This window comes from Oncorhynchus keta, chromosome 14 (assembly GCF_023373465.1).
Source record: "Oncorhynchus keta strain PuntledgeMale-10-30-2019 chromosome 14, Oket_V2, whole genome shotgun sequence".
In the NCBI taxonomy this organism is placed as follows: Eukaryota; Metazoa; Chordata; class Actinopteri; order Salmoniformes; family Salmonidae; genus Oncorhynchus; species Oncorhynchus keta.
In genome coordinates, this window is record NC_068434.1 from 66,931,606 (window position 1) to 66,947,596 (window position 15,991).

The 15,991-nt window shown below is 45.8% G+C and overlaps 1 protein-coding gene across 3 annotated transcripts in view; it reads right to left on the minus strand.

Moving 5' to 3' along the window:
- The window catches only part of LOC118394161 (myotubularin-related protein 13), a 172,540-nt gene that overhangs the window by 37,774 nt on the left and 118,775 nt on the right, over positions 1-15,991 (minus strand). For all 3 annotated transcript variants that reach the window (XM_052462198.1, XM_052462197.1, XM_052462200.1), the window contains one exon: positions 1,938-2,006. In XM_052462198.1, coding sequence (XP_052318158.1) covers positions 1,938-2,006 — 69 coding nt within the window. The remainder of the gene's footprint in view (positions 1-1,937; positions 2,007-15,991) is intronic.

Sequence of the window (15,991 nt, forward strand, 5' to 3'; positions counted from 1 at the left end):
ATGAATGAAATCAGAGCTAATCTTCCATGAAAAGGTACGCAAATAATCTTGACCATAAGACCCGAGTCAAAACCATTCCATGGCAAAGAAACAAACGGTTCTGGTTGAAATTCTCTTTTTGGCTTTGTAACACAACACATGTACCACTGAAAGAGTATTGGACATTTCATTTAGCTTTTTTGTCACCTTTTTGTCACAATTGTCACCTGGATACAGAGAGCATACACTCCTTCTGTTCCCTTTCTCTCAACCAACGATTCTACAAATGGTTCTCTCAGCAGTGTCCTACAGTAGACGGTCATGGTCCTTTACTACAGCGTGGCGTATACCCAACACTCCACTGGCTCCTTCATCTGCTGCCAAGCATGCTTTGAACAGCCCCATAACAGTCAGTGTGGTAAAGTCAAAGACTTTGGGGAAATGTTGCAGGATGGGGGGGGTAGAGTAAAGCAGGCCCACAGACATTTTGCAAAAGCATGTAATTGACTATCGTGCGATGCTGAGATTATCCCGAGAATCTCTGTGGAACATTGTGAACCATCACAAGGTGCTCTGTTTTTTTGGGATATGTTGTTTTTCCAGCTTTTTCATGGCGTTTTTTCATCACACAAGAGATTACACAATATGGACCGTGGTGGATTCCTGTGCTCTTGCCTTTCGCCATTTGCGTGACCACACGCTGGACTCTACAGTTAATGCCATTCCTTTGGAAATCTGGGAGAAATCTGTTGCGTTCTGGAGCTCACGATATCATTCCTTCTCATTCCTCCCATGCCAGAAACTGCTCCGTTGAGAATGCGATGCCTCTCAGGATTCGTGTCGCTTTGTGAAAATCTGGTGATAAAAGTCCTTTAACGTAATCCTTTAATCAGATTGTATGGTTACGTAAAATGGGGAAATAGGAAAAGAAATGACAGAAAATCCAATGCCTTTGGGCAATGGCTTTCAGATGCCTTAATGAAGAGGCAGAAAGCTGGAGCATAGGGTCACTGTGTTGTGTTGACAACTTGACAGTCACAGAGAGACACTGTTACTCCGTTACAGCAACAAACCAAACTATGGACAATGTGGTGTAGTGGGCTCTGTGACCACTTTACTCAGGTTGTGTACAGAGACAACTCTGCTCTCACCCCCATTACATAGCAGGTCACACTGTACACCTGTATCAACAAACAGAGACAATTCGCTTGGTTTTAGTTAGATAATTGACTATGTGTGTACATTTCCAATGCCACTGTGGTCTAATAGAATGGTTAACCTGGCTGGGAAACAGAGAGAGCAGGCTTATCACAGAGCGTTACATCAGCCTGTCTTGTAAAAACAGTGTCATACAATGGCAGAGAGTGGGCGAGGTCGAAATTCTGTCTCTTACGGTCTGTACCCAATGTAGGGCAACATCCCACAGTTGTGTCTGTCGCCGTGGCAACAGCAGAGCGGTGGGGACATATTTGTGGTGCGCGCCGCAGCAACCAAGTTTGATCACGGGAGGTTGGAAACCACAAACCACAGCGGCCCTCTGGGATTTGGTGTGAAGTACAGTTCTCACCCCCTTTATCCTAATGTGGCTCGTCTGAGACCAGCGGGACACTCCTCTGTCCCCTCCCCTGTCCCAGAGCTGCATGGTCAGAGGCCTGGGAAGTCTCTTGTCCTGCCTGGAACACAGCTCCTGACATGAGGTCAGAGCATGCTGCATGCACCAGAGGCAACCTTCAGAACAGGACCAGCGCCAGGACAGCTGGGATATCACACCCCCTATTATTGCCCCCCGTTATAAACACCCTCCATTAGGACGGCCAGCTTGCAGTGAATGCCAGGCCGTCCTGCCCTTGATTGAGCAATATAATCAAAAGGACCTGCTGGCTGACTCTCTATCCGCTCTGTCTGTGTGAGAGAGGAGAAGAGCTCTGTGGAATGGAATCTCCCAGTCAGTCACTCACCCGGTAAAAGGCCGTCGTCAGGGGCAGCAGGGCGGAGGCGACCGTGTACTCTTCAGAGCTGGAGCAGTCCTGTGGGTCACACAACAGGGGAGAGGGGAGGTCAGGACACAGCATGATAATGTTACAGAAGCAGGTCGGGCCTCCAAGTACACCTGTTATATCACTATGGATCAATAAGGTCTGGGCAGCGCACCTCTCATAAAACACATTACGTACGAGCAAAACCTGATGTCATTTTTGCAAACAACTAATAATAACTGAAGTAATTGAATTTGTTGGTCATTTCATGTTGTGCATTCCTGCTCCAGATTACATCCCAGAGTTTCCGGGATCAACATCTACAAACGCATTGAATAAAACCATGAGATTTTGTTGCATAAAATCACAAATTGTCTTGGCTTTAAAATGCAACATCCATTAGTCAGGCACCATGATGATTCCCCCCAAAAAAAACAGACATTTAATTTTTTTTAACAGCCAGAGCGCAGCTGACAATTTTTTCTCCCATTTTTATACCACTCACAGAATGCATCTGTACTGGGGTCTATTTGAAATGAAATAAGTTGTATTCAATAGAGCATTAGAGATAAGCACGGCATTCCGGCAGATAGTACAATACATCCAGTAGAACTGGGGACTTAAGGGCCAAAATAAAATGGCTCATATTGAAAACAGAGAGACTGGATGGGAAAGGAGAAAATCTGAAAAGGACCCAATTTGGACCCAAAAGAGCTCCACACACAGGAAATTGGTACTTATCTCCATGAGCTTTGTGGTGATTTATTTGTTCAACTGGGAAAATGAGAATGGTCGCCGGAAACTTGATTTAAGTCCATGTCAAAACAGCAGAGCTGATCCTGATCTGGTGCTGTGTCTCATAACCCTCACAGGGACCCCAAGGGCAGGATACGTCGTAAATCACACACACACACAAAACACATCTGCATTCACAACCCATCTTTCATACACATACAAACACACACACTTCATAACCAAGCACGCATTCGACAAACTTTGCATTTTCACAAAGACGCACACCACCTCACACACACGATCAGAGCCTCTCATTTTGGCAGGAGAGGGGGGTAAAAGGATTGTGACAGGAATGCTGGACTTGCCAAAAGTGGAGATGGGGCCTTTTGAATAAATCCCCCATTCCCTCATACCTTCCCAAAAAACTGAGGAATGTACAGAGAGGAGACAAATGCAAAACACACGGTCTTCAGCTAAACATGAAAGCCTGGCCCCCCATGAACGGAGCGATATACTTTGTTTTCCCCTTGCAGTTGGTTCTCAGTTATTTTGGGTTGCGGTTGAACGCTCCAGTTTGGAGAGCCACCAAAGCTTTGTTTACCGGCATCCCTGACAATGCTGCAGGTCACAGAGGTTCAAAGAACCCAGCGAAAACTCTCCAAATAACCCCAGGAGCAGAAGCACAAGGGCAGAAAAATGGAACCATTTAACAGAGACGTCGTTATTCAGACAAAAAGACCACAAGGTCAGACGAGCCAAGTCTGGGCTAACATTTCATAAAGCATCGTTCTAATTTATCTTTCCAAAACACTGTACTGTAACGCCTTGAGTCGAGCTTGTCAACATCAAAAGGCAGAAACATTGATTCAGAGCATGAAGAAGTGTCATAAGACCAAGCCGTGCTCTGCTATCTGTAAAAAAAACAGACCCAGTGTACATATTCATATGTCATTCTGGCACAATCCCGTTTACTTTAGGCAACCTCAGTATCATCTACAAACAGGGCCGCGCTGTAATCTGACAGAAGAGGGAAAGTGATGTTCTTCAAGTGCCAAGTTTAGGGAAGACATGAGGTCTTAGAAGCAGCTATCCATGTTGGCGCCATGATTTACTGTAGTTCAGAACTTCCTAGGCCAATAGGTCACAGCAAGCCATACAGAGAGTATAGACGCCAACTACAGTGAGGCTGAATAACTGAAAGGCGGCAAGGCGTGAGGGAGACCCTGATGCTGCTGATCTATGTAGGCTCTACTGCATGTGCTTGGAGTTATCCCTGGTTCACCAGCAGCACATATGACTGTTTACATTGAGACAGAGGAATGCTGCTGTTTATGATTCGGGACACTGCAGTCGCCGCAGAGCCCAGCGCATACGAGCACATGCAAGTGTGCAGGGGTGGGGCGCGCGTGTATAAAATGTATGTGCTTAAGCGCATCTGTGTACAGAAGGGTGAGGAGAGCAACGTGCTCCCCTGCAGCTCCGCTTAGGAAGGAGGAAACCATCTCCCCTCCTCTTTTCTCTGTCTCTTTCATTCTCTCTCAAGGCTGTGGTTCACAGATGACTCATGATGTTTTGCCCCTGATAAACACGTAGGCCTATACTCAGCAAACAAAGACCCTGGACCGGCACGTTTAACATGGCCCCATGACAGGAAGTGAGCAGAGAGCAGCTTCCTGCAGACTCCAGACACCTCTCCCTCAGCGCTTTCCAGGAACCATCCGACTGAGACAGGCATTTAAAAGCATAGAAGGGGAGCTGGAGGAGGCTGCTGTGCTGTGGTATTATTCATACTCACTGGGTCAGAAACCATAGAGCACGAGCCATACTCACTCATAAACTGACTCATTGACAAACAAGCACAATACTGAGCACAGCCGTGCACACAGACACATATACTACAAACTTTGGTACACTAATCAAATTGAATGTCAGAAGCATGGAATAAAAATCACTTCACTTCCTGGCCTGTACGGTGTTCCCTGGCTATGTTAACCTGGTCCTGCTGGCTGACATCCAAGGGGAATGGCTTTATCTGTACCTGATAACGATGCTCGTGAGAACTTCCCAGTGCAGTCGTTATGTTAGCCTGTCCAACCAGTCCAGAGACATGACCGATCTACAACCAAGCAGAGCAGAGTGAGAGCTTTTCACAGCAAGAACCCACTCCTCTTCTCACAGAAGATATTAAAAGGAGAGCAGGAGAAGTGAGGGACTCTAAATTAAACGTTAACCAAGTTACTGTTCAGGTCCTGGAGGGAGATAGGCTGGAGACCCTGTGTGAGACTGTCAAACACACAGCAGTACATCCTAGTAGAGAGGAGGGTGAAGAAAGATTCCCATTCATGCAATATCATGTGATGTTGTGGACACTGCTCTCTTTAGCAAAGCAAAGCCATGAGGGCAAAATATCTCTAAAACCAAATAATCTGCTAAACCTTGATTGAGGAGACTAAACTGCTGGGTGTAACCCTGGATAGCAAGCTATCATTGTCAAAACATATAGGCTCAATGGTTATGCAAATGGGAAGGGCTCTGTCCATGATAGGGCAATGCTCTGCCTTCTTGGCATCTCAGTCGGCCAGACGGGTCTTACAGGCTCTAGTTGTCGCACCTGGACTACAGCCCAGCTCCGTGGTCATGTACTGCAGAGGGAGTGGCTTGCAAAAGTATTCACCCCCTGGCATTTTTCCTATTTTATTGCCTAACAACCTGGAATTAAAATAGATTTTTTTGTGGTTTGTATCATTTGATTTACACAACATGCCCTCCACTTTGAAGATGCAAAATATTTTTGATTGTGAAACAAACAAGAAATAAGACCAAAAAAATGAAAACTTGAGCGTGCACAACTATTCATAGGGTCAATACTTTGTAGAGCCACCTTTTTCAGAAATTACAGCTGCAAGTCTCTTGGGGTATGTCTATGAGCTTGGCACATCTCGCCATTGGGATTTTTGCCCATTCTTCAAGGCAAAACTTCTCCAGCTGCTTCAAGTTGGATGGGTTCCGCTGGTGTACTGCAATCTTTAAGTCATACCACAGATTCTCAATTGGATTGAGGTTGGGCTTTGACTAGGCCATTCCAAGACATTTAAATGTTTCCCCTTAAACCACTCAAGTGTTGCTTTAGCAGTATTCTTAGGGTCATTGTCCTGCTGGAAGGTGAACCTCTGTCCCAGTCTCAAATCTCTGGAAGATGAAACAGGCATCCCTCAAGAATTTCCCTGTATTTATCACCATCTATCATTCCTTCAATTATGACCAGTTCCCAGTCCCTGCCGATGAAAAACACCCCCCCCCATTATGATGCTGCCACCACCATGCTTTACTGGGAGGATGGTATTCTCGGGGTGAAGAGAGTTTTTGGGTTTGTGTCAGACATAGCCCTTTTCTTGATGTCCAAAAAGCTACATTTGAGTCATCTGACCAGAGTTTCTTCTATATGTTTGGAGAGTCTCCCACATGCCTTTTGGCGAACACCAAACGTGTTTGCTTATTTTTTTCTTTAAGTAATGGCTCTTTATGGCCACTCTTCCGTAAAGCCCAGCTCTGTGGAGTGTACGGCTTAAAGTAGTCCTATGGACATATACTCCAATTTCCACTGTAGAGCTCCTTCAGCGTTATCTTTGGTCTCTTTGTTTAATGCCCTCCTTGACTGGTCCGTGAGTTTTGGTGGGCGGCCCTCTCTTGGCAGGTTTGTTATGGTGCCATATTCTTTCATTTTTTAAATAATGGATTTAAAATGGTGCTCTGTGGGATGTTCAAAGTTTGATATTTTTTTTATAACCCAACCCTGATCTGTACTTCTCCACAACTCTGTCCCTGACCTGTTTGGAGATCTTCTTGGTCTTCATGGTGTCACTTTCTTGGTGGTGCCCCTTGCTTGGTCGTGTTGCAGACTCTGGGGCATTTCAGAACAAGTGTATATATATACTGAGAGCATGTGACAGATCATGTGACACTTAAATAAAGTCCACCTGTGTGCAATCTAACTCATTATGTGACTTCTGAAGGTAATTGGTTGCACCAGATCTTATTTTGGGGCTTCATAGCAAAGGGGTTGAATACATATGCACGCACCACTTTTAGAATTTTTTTTTTTTAGAATTTTTTCAAATTTGGACTATTTTGTGTATGTCCATTACATGAAATCCAAATAAAAATCCATTTAAATTACCGATTGTAATGCAAAAAAATAGGAAAAACGCCAAGGGGGATGAATACTTTTGCAAGGCACTGTAAATTGCAGTTGGTCCAGAACAAAGCAGCAAGTATGGCACTTAGATGTACATGGAGAGAAAGTGTCAGTAACGTGTGTCAATCTCACCTGGCTCAAAGCTGAGGAGAGATTGACTGCATCACTTTTGGTCTTTGTGCGAGGTATTGAGGTGTTGAAGGTACTGAACTGTCTGTTCAAGCAGTTGGCACACTGTTCGGACGTATTAAATAGAGCCATGACTACTTTACAGTTGGCACTATGCATTGGGGCAGGTAGCGTTCTCCTGGCATCCGCCAAACCTAGATTTGTCCGTCAAACTGACAGATTGTGAAGCGTGATTCATCACTCCATAGAACGCATCCAATGGCATTACGCATGGTGACCTTAGGCTTGTGTGTGGCTGCTAGGCCATGGAAACCCATTTCATGAAGCTGACATTGCTTTCAGAGGCAGTTTGTAACTCGTTAGTGAGTGTTGGAACCGGACAGACGATTTTTACACGCTACACACTTCAGCAGTCGGTGGTCTGGTTCTGTGAGCTTGTGTGGCCTACCACTTCATGGCTGAGCAGTTGTTGCTCCTAGACATTTCCACTTCACAATAACAGCACTTACAGTTGACAGGGGCAAATCTAACAGGGCAGAAATTTGACAAACTGACTTGTTGGAAAGGTGGCATCTTGTGAACATGCCATGTTGAAAATCTAAGCCATTCTACTACCAATGTTTACTATGGAGATTGCCTGGCTGTGTGCTCAATTTTGCACACCTGTCAGCAACAGGTGTAGCTGAAATAGCCAAAGCCACTAATTTGAAAGGCTGTCCACATACTTTAGTATAAATAATGCATGTAGGCTATGTGTGGCATTTTAAATGTATGTAGTATGTCAACTATGTGTCTGTCTATCCCTGTTCTCTCCTCTCTGCACAGACCATACAAACGCTCCACACCGCGTGGCCGCGACCACCCTAATCTGGTGGTCCCAGCGCGTACGACCCACGTGGAGTTCCAGGTCTCCGGTAGCCTCTGGAACTGCCGATCTGCGGCCAACAAGGCAGAGTTCATCTCAGCCTATGCCTCCCTCCAGTCCCTTGACTTCTTGGCACTGACGGAAACATGGATCACCACAGATAACACTGCTACTCCTACTGCTCTCTCCTCATCCGCCCACGTGTTCTCGCACACCCCGAGAGCTTCTGGTCAGCGGGGTGGTGGCACCGGGATCCTCATCTCTCCCAAGTGGTCTTTCTCTCTTTCTCCCCTTACCCATCTGTCTATTGCCTCCTTTGAATTCCATGCTGTCACAGTTACCAGCCCTTTCAAGCTTAACATCCTTATCATTTATCGCCCTCCAGGTTCCCTTGGAGAGTTCATCAATGAGCTTGATGCCTTGATAAGCTCCTTTCCTGAGGACGGCTCACCTCTCACAGTTCTGGGCGACTTTAACCTCCCCACGTCTACCTTTGACTCATTCCTCTCTGCCTCCTTCTTTCCACTCCTCTCCTCTTTTGACCTCACCCTCTCACCTTCCCCCCTACTCACAAGGCAGGCAATACGCTTGACCTCATCTTTACTAGATGCTGTTCTTCCACTAACCTCATTGCAACTCCTCCAAGTCTCCGACCACTACCTTGTATCCTTTTCCCTCTCGCTCTCATCCAACACTTCCCACACTGCCCCTACTCGGATGGTATCGCGCCGTCCCAACCTTCGCTCTCTCTCCCCCGCTACTCTCTCCTCTTCCATCCTATCATCTCTTCCCTCTGCTCAAACTTTCTCCAACCTATCTCCTGATTCTGCCTCCTCAACCCTCCTCTCCTCCCTTACTGCATCCTTTGACTCTCTATGTCCCCTATCCTCCAGGCCGGCTCGGTCCTCCCCTCCCGCTCCGTGGCTCGACGACTCATTGCGAGCTCACAGAACAGGGCTCCGGGCAGCCGAGCGGAAATGGAGGAAAACTCGCCTCCCTGCGGACCTGGCATCCTTTCACTCCCTCCTCTCTACATTTTCCTCCTCTGTCTCTGCTGCTAAAGCCACTTTCTACCATTCTAAATTCCAAGCATCTGCCTCTAACCCTAGGAAGCTCTTTGCCACCTTCTCCTCCCTCCTGAATCCTCCCCCCTCCCTCCTCCCTCTCTGCAGATGACTTCGTCAACCATTTTGAAAAGAAGGTCGATGACATCCGATCCTCGTTTGCTAAGTCAAACGACACCGCTGGTTCTGCTCACACTGCCCTACCCTATGCTCTGACCTCTTTCTCCCCTCTCTCTCCAGATGAAATCTCGCGTCTTGTGACGGCCGGCCGCCCAACAACCTGCCCGCTTGACCCTATCCCCTCCTCTCTTCTCCAGACCATTTCCGGAGACCTTCTCCCTTACCTCACCTCGCTCATCAACTCATCCCTGACCACTGGCTACGTCCCTCCCGTCTTCAAGAGAGCGAGAGTTGCACCCCTTCTGAAAAAACCTACACTCGATCCCTCCGATGTCAACAACTACAGACCAGTATCCCTTCTCTCTTTTCTCTCCAAAACTCTTGAGCGTGCCGTCCTTGGCCAGCTCTACCGCTATCTCTCTCAGAATGACCTTCTTGATCCAAATCAGTCAGGTTTCAAGACTAGTCATTCAACTGAGACTGCTCTTCTCTGTATCACGGAGGCGCTCCGCACTGCTAAAGCTAACTCTCTCTCCTCTGCTCTCATCCTTCTAGACCTATCGGCTGCCTTCGATACTGTGAACCATCAGATCCTCCTCTCCACCCTCTCCGAGTTGGGCATCTCCGGCGCGGCCCACGCTTGGATTGCGTCCTACCTGACAGGTCGCTCCTACCAGGTGGCGTGGCGAGATTCTGTCTCCTCACCACGCGCTCTCACCACTGGTGTCCCCCAGGGCTCTGTTCTAGGCCCTCTCTTATTCTCGCTATACACCAAGTCACTTGGCTCTGTCATAACCTCACATGGTCTCTCCTATCATTGCTATGCAGACGACACACAATTAATCTTCTCCTTTCCCCTTCTGATGACCAGGTGGCGAATCGCATCTCTGCATGTCTGGCAGACATATCAGTGTGGATGACGGATCACCACCTCAAGCTGAACCTCAGCAAGACGGAGCTCCTCTTCCTCCCGGGGAAGGACTGCCCGTTCCATGATCTCGCCATCACGGTTGACAACTCCATTGTGTCCTCCTCCCAGAGCGCTAAGAACCTTGGCGTGATCCTGGACAACACCCTGACGTTCTCAACTAACATCAAGGCGGTGTCCCGTTCCTGTAGGTTCATGCTCTACAACATCCGCAGAGTACGACCCTGCCTCACACAGGAAGCGGCGCAGGTCCTAATCCAGGCACTTGTCATCTCCCGTCTTGATTACTGCAACTCGCTGTTGGCTGGGCTCCCTGCCTGTGCCATTAAACCCCTACAACTCATCCAGAACGCCGCAGCCCGTCTGGTGTTCAACCTTCCCAAGTTCTCTCACGTCACCCCGCTCCTCCGCTCTCTCCACTGGCTTCCAGTTGAAGCTCGCATCCGCTACAAGACCATGGTGCTCGCCTACGGAGCTGTGAGGGGAACGGCACCTCAGTACCTCCAGGCTCTGATCAGGCCCTACACCCAAACAAGGGCACTGCGTTCATCCACCTCTGGCCTGCTCGCCTCCCTACCACTGAGGAAGTACAGTTCCCGCTCAGCCCAGTCAAAACTGTTCGCTGCTCTGGCCCCCAATGGTGGAACAAACTCCCTCACGACGCCAGGACAGCGGAGTCAATCACCACCTTCCGGAGACACCTGAAACCCCACCTCTTCAAGGAATACCTAGGATAGGGTAAGTAAGGGTAAGTAATCCTTCTCACCCCCCTTCTCCCCCAACAAGATTTAGATGCAAGTGGCTGTTCCACTGGTTGTCATAAGGTGTATGCACCAATTTGTAAGTCGCTCTGGATAAGAGCGTCTGCTAAATGACTTAAATGTAAATGTAAATGTAGTTTAGTCCTTGACTAATAATGTTTTGTACTATGTCATGTTTCATGTGGACACCAGGAAGAGTAGCTGTTGCTTTTGATCCAAACCAAATGGGGAGAGCACAAGCAGGTTCCCTGACTCTCACACCCTAGTCTGAATGGGGTAGTAGTAAGCCAAGGTTCCCTCCATTGTGCACTGAGCAAATTTCAGGTCTGCTGAGCACAAACTTGGAAGTTGTGAAAATTCTATGCAACACTGAGGCTGTACACGCTTTAAGTTAGAGTTTTAACAGTGGCCAAGTAGGCTACTGTGGCTACTTGATCATAATGTAGGCCTACCAGAGTGGTCTACTATCAAAAACAATGGAGAAAAACACATCCAATAACATTTTAACTTGGAAATAGCTGTTCTATCATTCAGCCTACAGTAGCAGCCAATGTGTGGTGTTCAATGCCTACATTCCATTAAGCTTGGCATTAACCTGTTTATTCACTTGTCCTTCCGACAGGGTGACTTACATTTAAAAATAAATAAAAAAATGTAATATTTAACTAGGCAAGTCAGTTAAGAACAAATGATTATTTACAATGACGGCCTACACAGGCCAAACCCGGACGATGCTGGGTCATTTGTGCGTCGCCCTAGGGGACTCCCAATCACGGCCGGTTGTGAATTCGAACAAGGTTGTCTGTAGTGACGCCTCAAGCACTGAGATGCAGTGCCTTAGACTGCTGCGCCACACAACATGTTGTGATTGATGTAAGAAACCACTTTACAAAATAAAATGAATTATTACAGAGAATCAGACAAATTATGCTAGGTTCTGCCTATTGGCTACTTAAGTTTATTCAAGACTGTCACAAAATACAACACTGCTCCTTTAAGATATAATATCTCTTCACCTGACTCACTTTTCAAAGATGGCTAGAAATGCACACCTTTTGTTCTCTTGTTGGAAGCAATCACTCCCCCATCGTTGACTACAACCGAGCTATAACTTGGATAATAACTCCCTAACGAGCAAAGAAAATGAAGAAATATGCACACATGGCTACATGCAGCTCTCACTTTGATCTCAAAACAAGCGCATCTAGTGACCGCTCATACTGTAATCTAAACACAGTCCAGGTCAAAGTGAATGTTCAATATGAAAATTGAATTTTTTATTTAACCAGGTAGACCAGTTGAGAACAAGTTCTCATTTACAACTGCAACTTGGCCAAGATAAGGCAAAGCAATGCGACAAAAACAACAGTTACACATAGGATAAACAAATGTACAGTCAATAACACAATAGAAAAATCTGTATACGGTGTGTTTAAATGAAGTAAGGAGGTAAGGCAATAAATAGGCCATAGTGGCGAAGTAATTACAATTTAGTCATTTACACTGGAGTGATATACAGTTGAAGTCGGAAGTTTACATACAATTTTTTTTCCACTTATAATTCACTGTATCACAATTTCAGTGGTTCAGAAGTTTACATAAATTAAGTTGACTGTGCCTCTTTGCTTGACATTGACAATTTAAAAGAAATCAGCCAAGACCTTTTTTTGTTGTAGACCTCCACAAGTCTGGTTCATCCTTGGGAGCTATTTCCAAACGCCTGAAGGTACCACAGTCATGTACAACACCATGGGACCAGGTAAGCCGTCATACCGCACAGGAAAGACAAGGTGTTCTCCTAGAGATTCATTTATTTTTGTGCGAAAAGTGCAAATCAATCCCAGAACAATAGCAAAGAACATTGTGAAGATGCTGGAGGAAACAGGTACAAAAGTATCCATTTCCACAGTAAACAAGTCCTATATTGACATAACCTGAAAGGCCGCTCAACAAGGAAGAAGCCACTGCTCCAAAATCGTCATAAATTTTTTTTTTTGACGGTTTGCAACTGCACATGGGGACAAAGAGCGTACTTTTTGGAGAAATGTCCTCTGGTCTGATGAAACAAAAATAGAATAGTTTCCCCATAATGACCATCCTTATGTTTGGAGGAAAACGGGGAGCTTGCAAGCAGAAGAACACCATCCCAACCGTGAAGCACAGGGGGTGGCAGCAGCATGTTGTGGGGGTGCTTTGCTGCAGGAGGGACTGGTGCACTTCACAAAATAGATGGCATCTTGAGGAGAGAAATGATGTGGATATATTAAATCAACATCTCAAGACATCAGTCAGGAAGTTAAAGCTTGGTCGCAAATGGGTCTTCCATATAGACTATGACACCAAGCACAAGGGGACAACGAAGTCAAGGCATTGGAGTACATCACAAAGCCCTGACCTCAAACCTATAGAACATTTGTGGGCACAACTGAAAAAGCATGTGAGAGCAAGGAGGCCTACAAACCTGACTCAGTTACACCAGCTCTGTCAGGAGGAATGGGCCAAAATGCACCCAACTTATTGTGGGAAGCTTGTGGAAGGCTACCCAAAATGTTTGACCCAAGTAAAAACAATTTAAAGGCAATGCTACCAAATATTAATTCAGTGTATGTAAACTTCTGACCCACTGGGAATGTGATGAAATAAATACAAGCAGAAATAAATCCTTCTCTCTGCTATTATTCTGACATTTCACATTCTTAAAATAAAAGTGGTGACCCTAACAGACCTAACTGACAGGGAATTTTTACTAGGATTAAATGTCAGGAATTGTGAAAAACTAAGTTTAGATGTACTTGGCTAGGGTGTATGAAACTTCCGACTTCAACTGTACGTGCAGGTGAGGATGTGCAAGAAGAAATACTCGTGAGCAAAAGAGTAGAAAAACAAAGACAAATATGGGGATGATGTAGGTAGTTTGTTGGATGGGCTATTTATAGATGGGCTGTGTACAGCTGCAGCGATCGGTGAGCTGCTCTGACAGCTGACACTTAAAGTTAGTTAGGGAGATAGAAGTCTACAACTTCAGTGATTTTTGCAATTCGTTCCAGTCATTGGCAGCAGAGAACTGGAAGGAAAGGCAGCAAAAGGAGGATTTGGCTTTGAGGATGACCAGTAGTGATATATACCTGCTGGAGCGCATGTTACAGGTGATTGTTGCTATGGTGACCAGTGAGCTGAGAAGGCAGAGCTTTACCTAGCAAAGACTTATAGATGACCTGGAACCAGTGGGTTTGGCAACGAATATGTAGCGAGGACCAGCCAACGAGAGCATACAGGTCGCAGTGGTGGGTAATACATGGGGCTTTGGTGACAAAACGGATGGCACTGTGATAGACTGCATCCAATTTGCTGAGAAGAGTGTTGGAGGCTATTTTGTAAATGACATCGCTGAAGTCAAGGATCGATAGGATACTCAGATTTACAAGGGTATGTTTGGCAGCATGAGTGAAGGAGTCTTTGTTGCAAAATAGGAACCCGATTCTAGATTTAATTTTGGATTGGAGATGCTTAATGCGAGTCTGGAAGGAGAGTTTACAGTCTAGCCAGACACCTAGGCATTTATAGTTTTCCACATATTCTATGTCAAAACCATCCAGAGTAGTGATGCTAGTCGGCCAGACGGGTGCGGGCAGAGATCGGTGAAGAGCATGCATTTTGTTTTACTAGCATTTAAGAGCAGTTGGAGGCCACGGAAGGAGTGTTGTACGGCATCCAAGCTCATTTGGAGGTTTGTTTTGCATATAGACCTACTGCAGCTCTGACTGGTTATGGTTCACCAGTCTGTGTAGAATATGGGCCCGAGTCATGCCTGTCAATGCAATAGAATCCTACTCCAATGCACTCTGCCTACAAGAAAATCTCTTACACAGTTCATTTAGCATACTAAATCTTGTATTGTTTGTTTCGTTTCAGTATATTACATTGAAAGTGACTAATATTGCATTGATTCGATCACAATTGCCGCAGTAGATTTAGTTAACATTGATAGTGTTAACTAAATAGGATACTGTAGAAAGTTGAATGAAGTTAAATTGCGTGCTTCTCTGTGCGGGCTTATATTTCTCCTGCCCGGAAGGCCGTTGTGAGCTGTGCGCCCTCAAGCTTTGACAGAACATTGGTTATGGCCCATCTGGCCAATAGCATCACAGCATTGGTCAGCCCAGAGTACATCTGAACATATACTAATCTAGAATGAATGGCCCTACAACTTTTCTCCTACGCCCAACAACCCCCAGCAGGTGAAGGAGCACATGTGTGAATGACATTCTGACAGTGTTTTGTGAGTACTGTCATGGGGCCCATAATTGTCTCTGATAGGAAATGGTTGAGATGCCAGGATGCATTTTTACCCCTTTTTCCACAGCAGGGCTCTGCTCGCCTGGCCATGCCTTGTGCAATGTCCACTTTCAAACCTGCAACAGCTTGGAGGGGGAGAGAGGGAGAATAGGTGCTCTGCACAGCGGCTGCACGCACACAAAAACAAATAGGCTCCCTATTAGTGCAAATACTCCAATTAAGGTCAGTCATGTATTTGAGTCATGTGTCTGTCAAGTAGGAGATATGACTTAAAACAGCTGCAGAATGTTTAGCACATACACAGATAAGATGCGTCCAGCACCGATAGCACTGGCATCCACTTTGGACAGTTTAGTCAGCATCTTACTGTAACTGTTGAGGTCAAAGCACTTGAGGAATGGACAACTAATGTGTTTGGTCAGAGCTCATTGGTTTTCAAAGAAGTTGTGTAAAATGTGGGTTGAGGCATGACAGGAACAAGTAGTAGTAACACTGCATGGTCTTCATCTGATACCTCTGGCTCAATCAGCCAATCACATCACTCACACCACACAGACAGACCTGCAGGCCTCAAACGCACTGGCAGAGCATCTTATCTCATTAAAATAACAATTGACTCAGAATGACAGTAAGGTAAATATTTACTTTGAATACTTCAAATACTTGCAATAAATTGAAAAGAAAATGGAGTAAGGTATGTAAACAAACCTTGAAGCATTTAATGAGAGCAGGGAAAATGCGTCACTAACAGTCAGTCTCAGCAGACACAGGTTCACTGTCTCTCCTGTAGAGACAAACATGGGCATGTTCTGCACCAGGGAATGACATTTTCTCAGAAATATTTTTTTCTTCAGAATTCTGAAGAAAACACAGAAATTACAATAAAGTCCAGTCTTGAAGGCTCACTTGGTCCTCCATGGACTGACAAGTACTTGAGGTGACT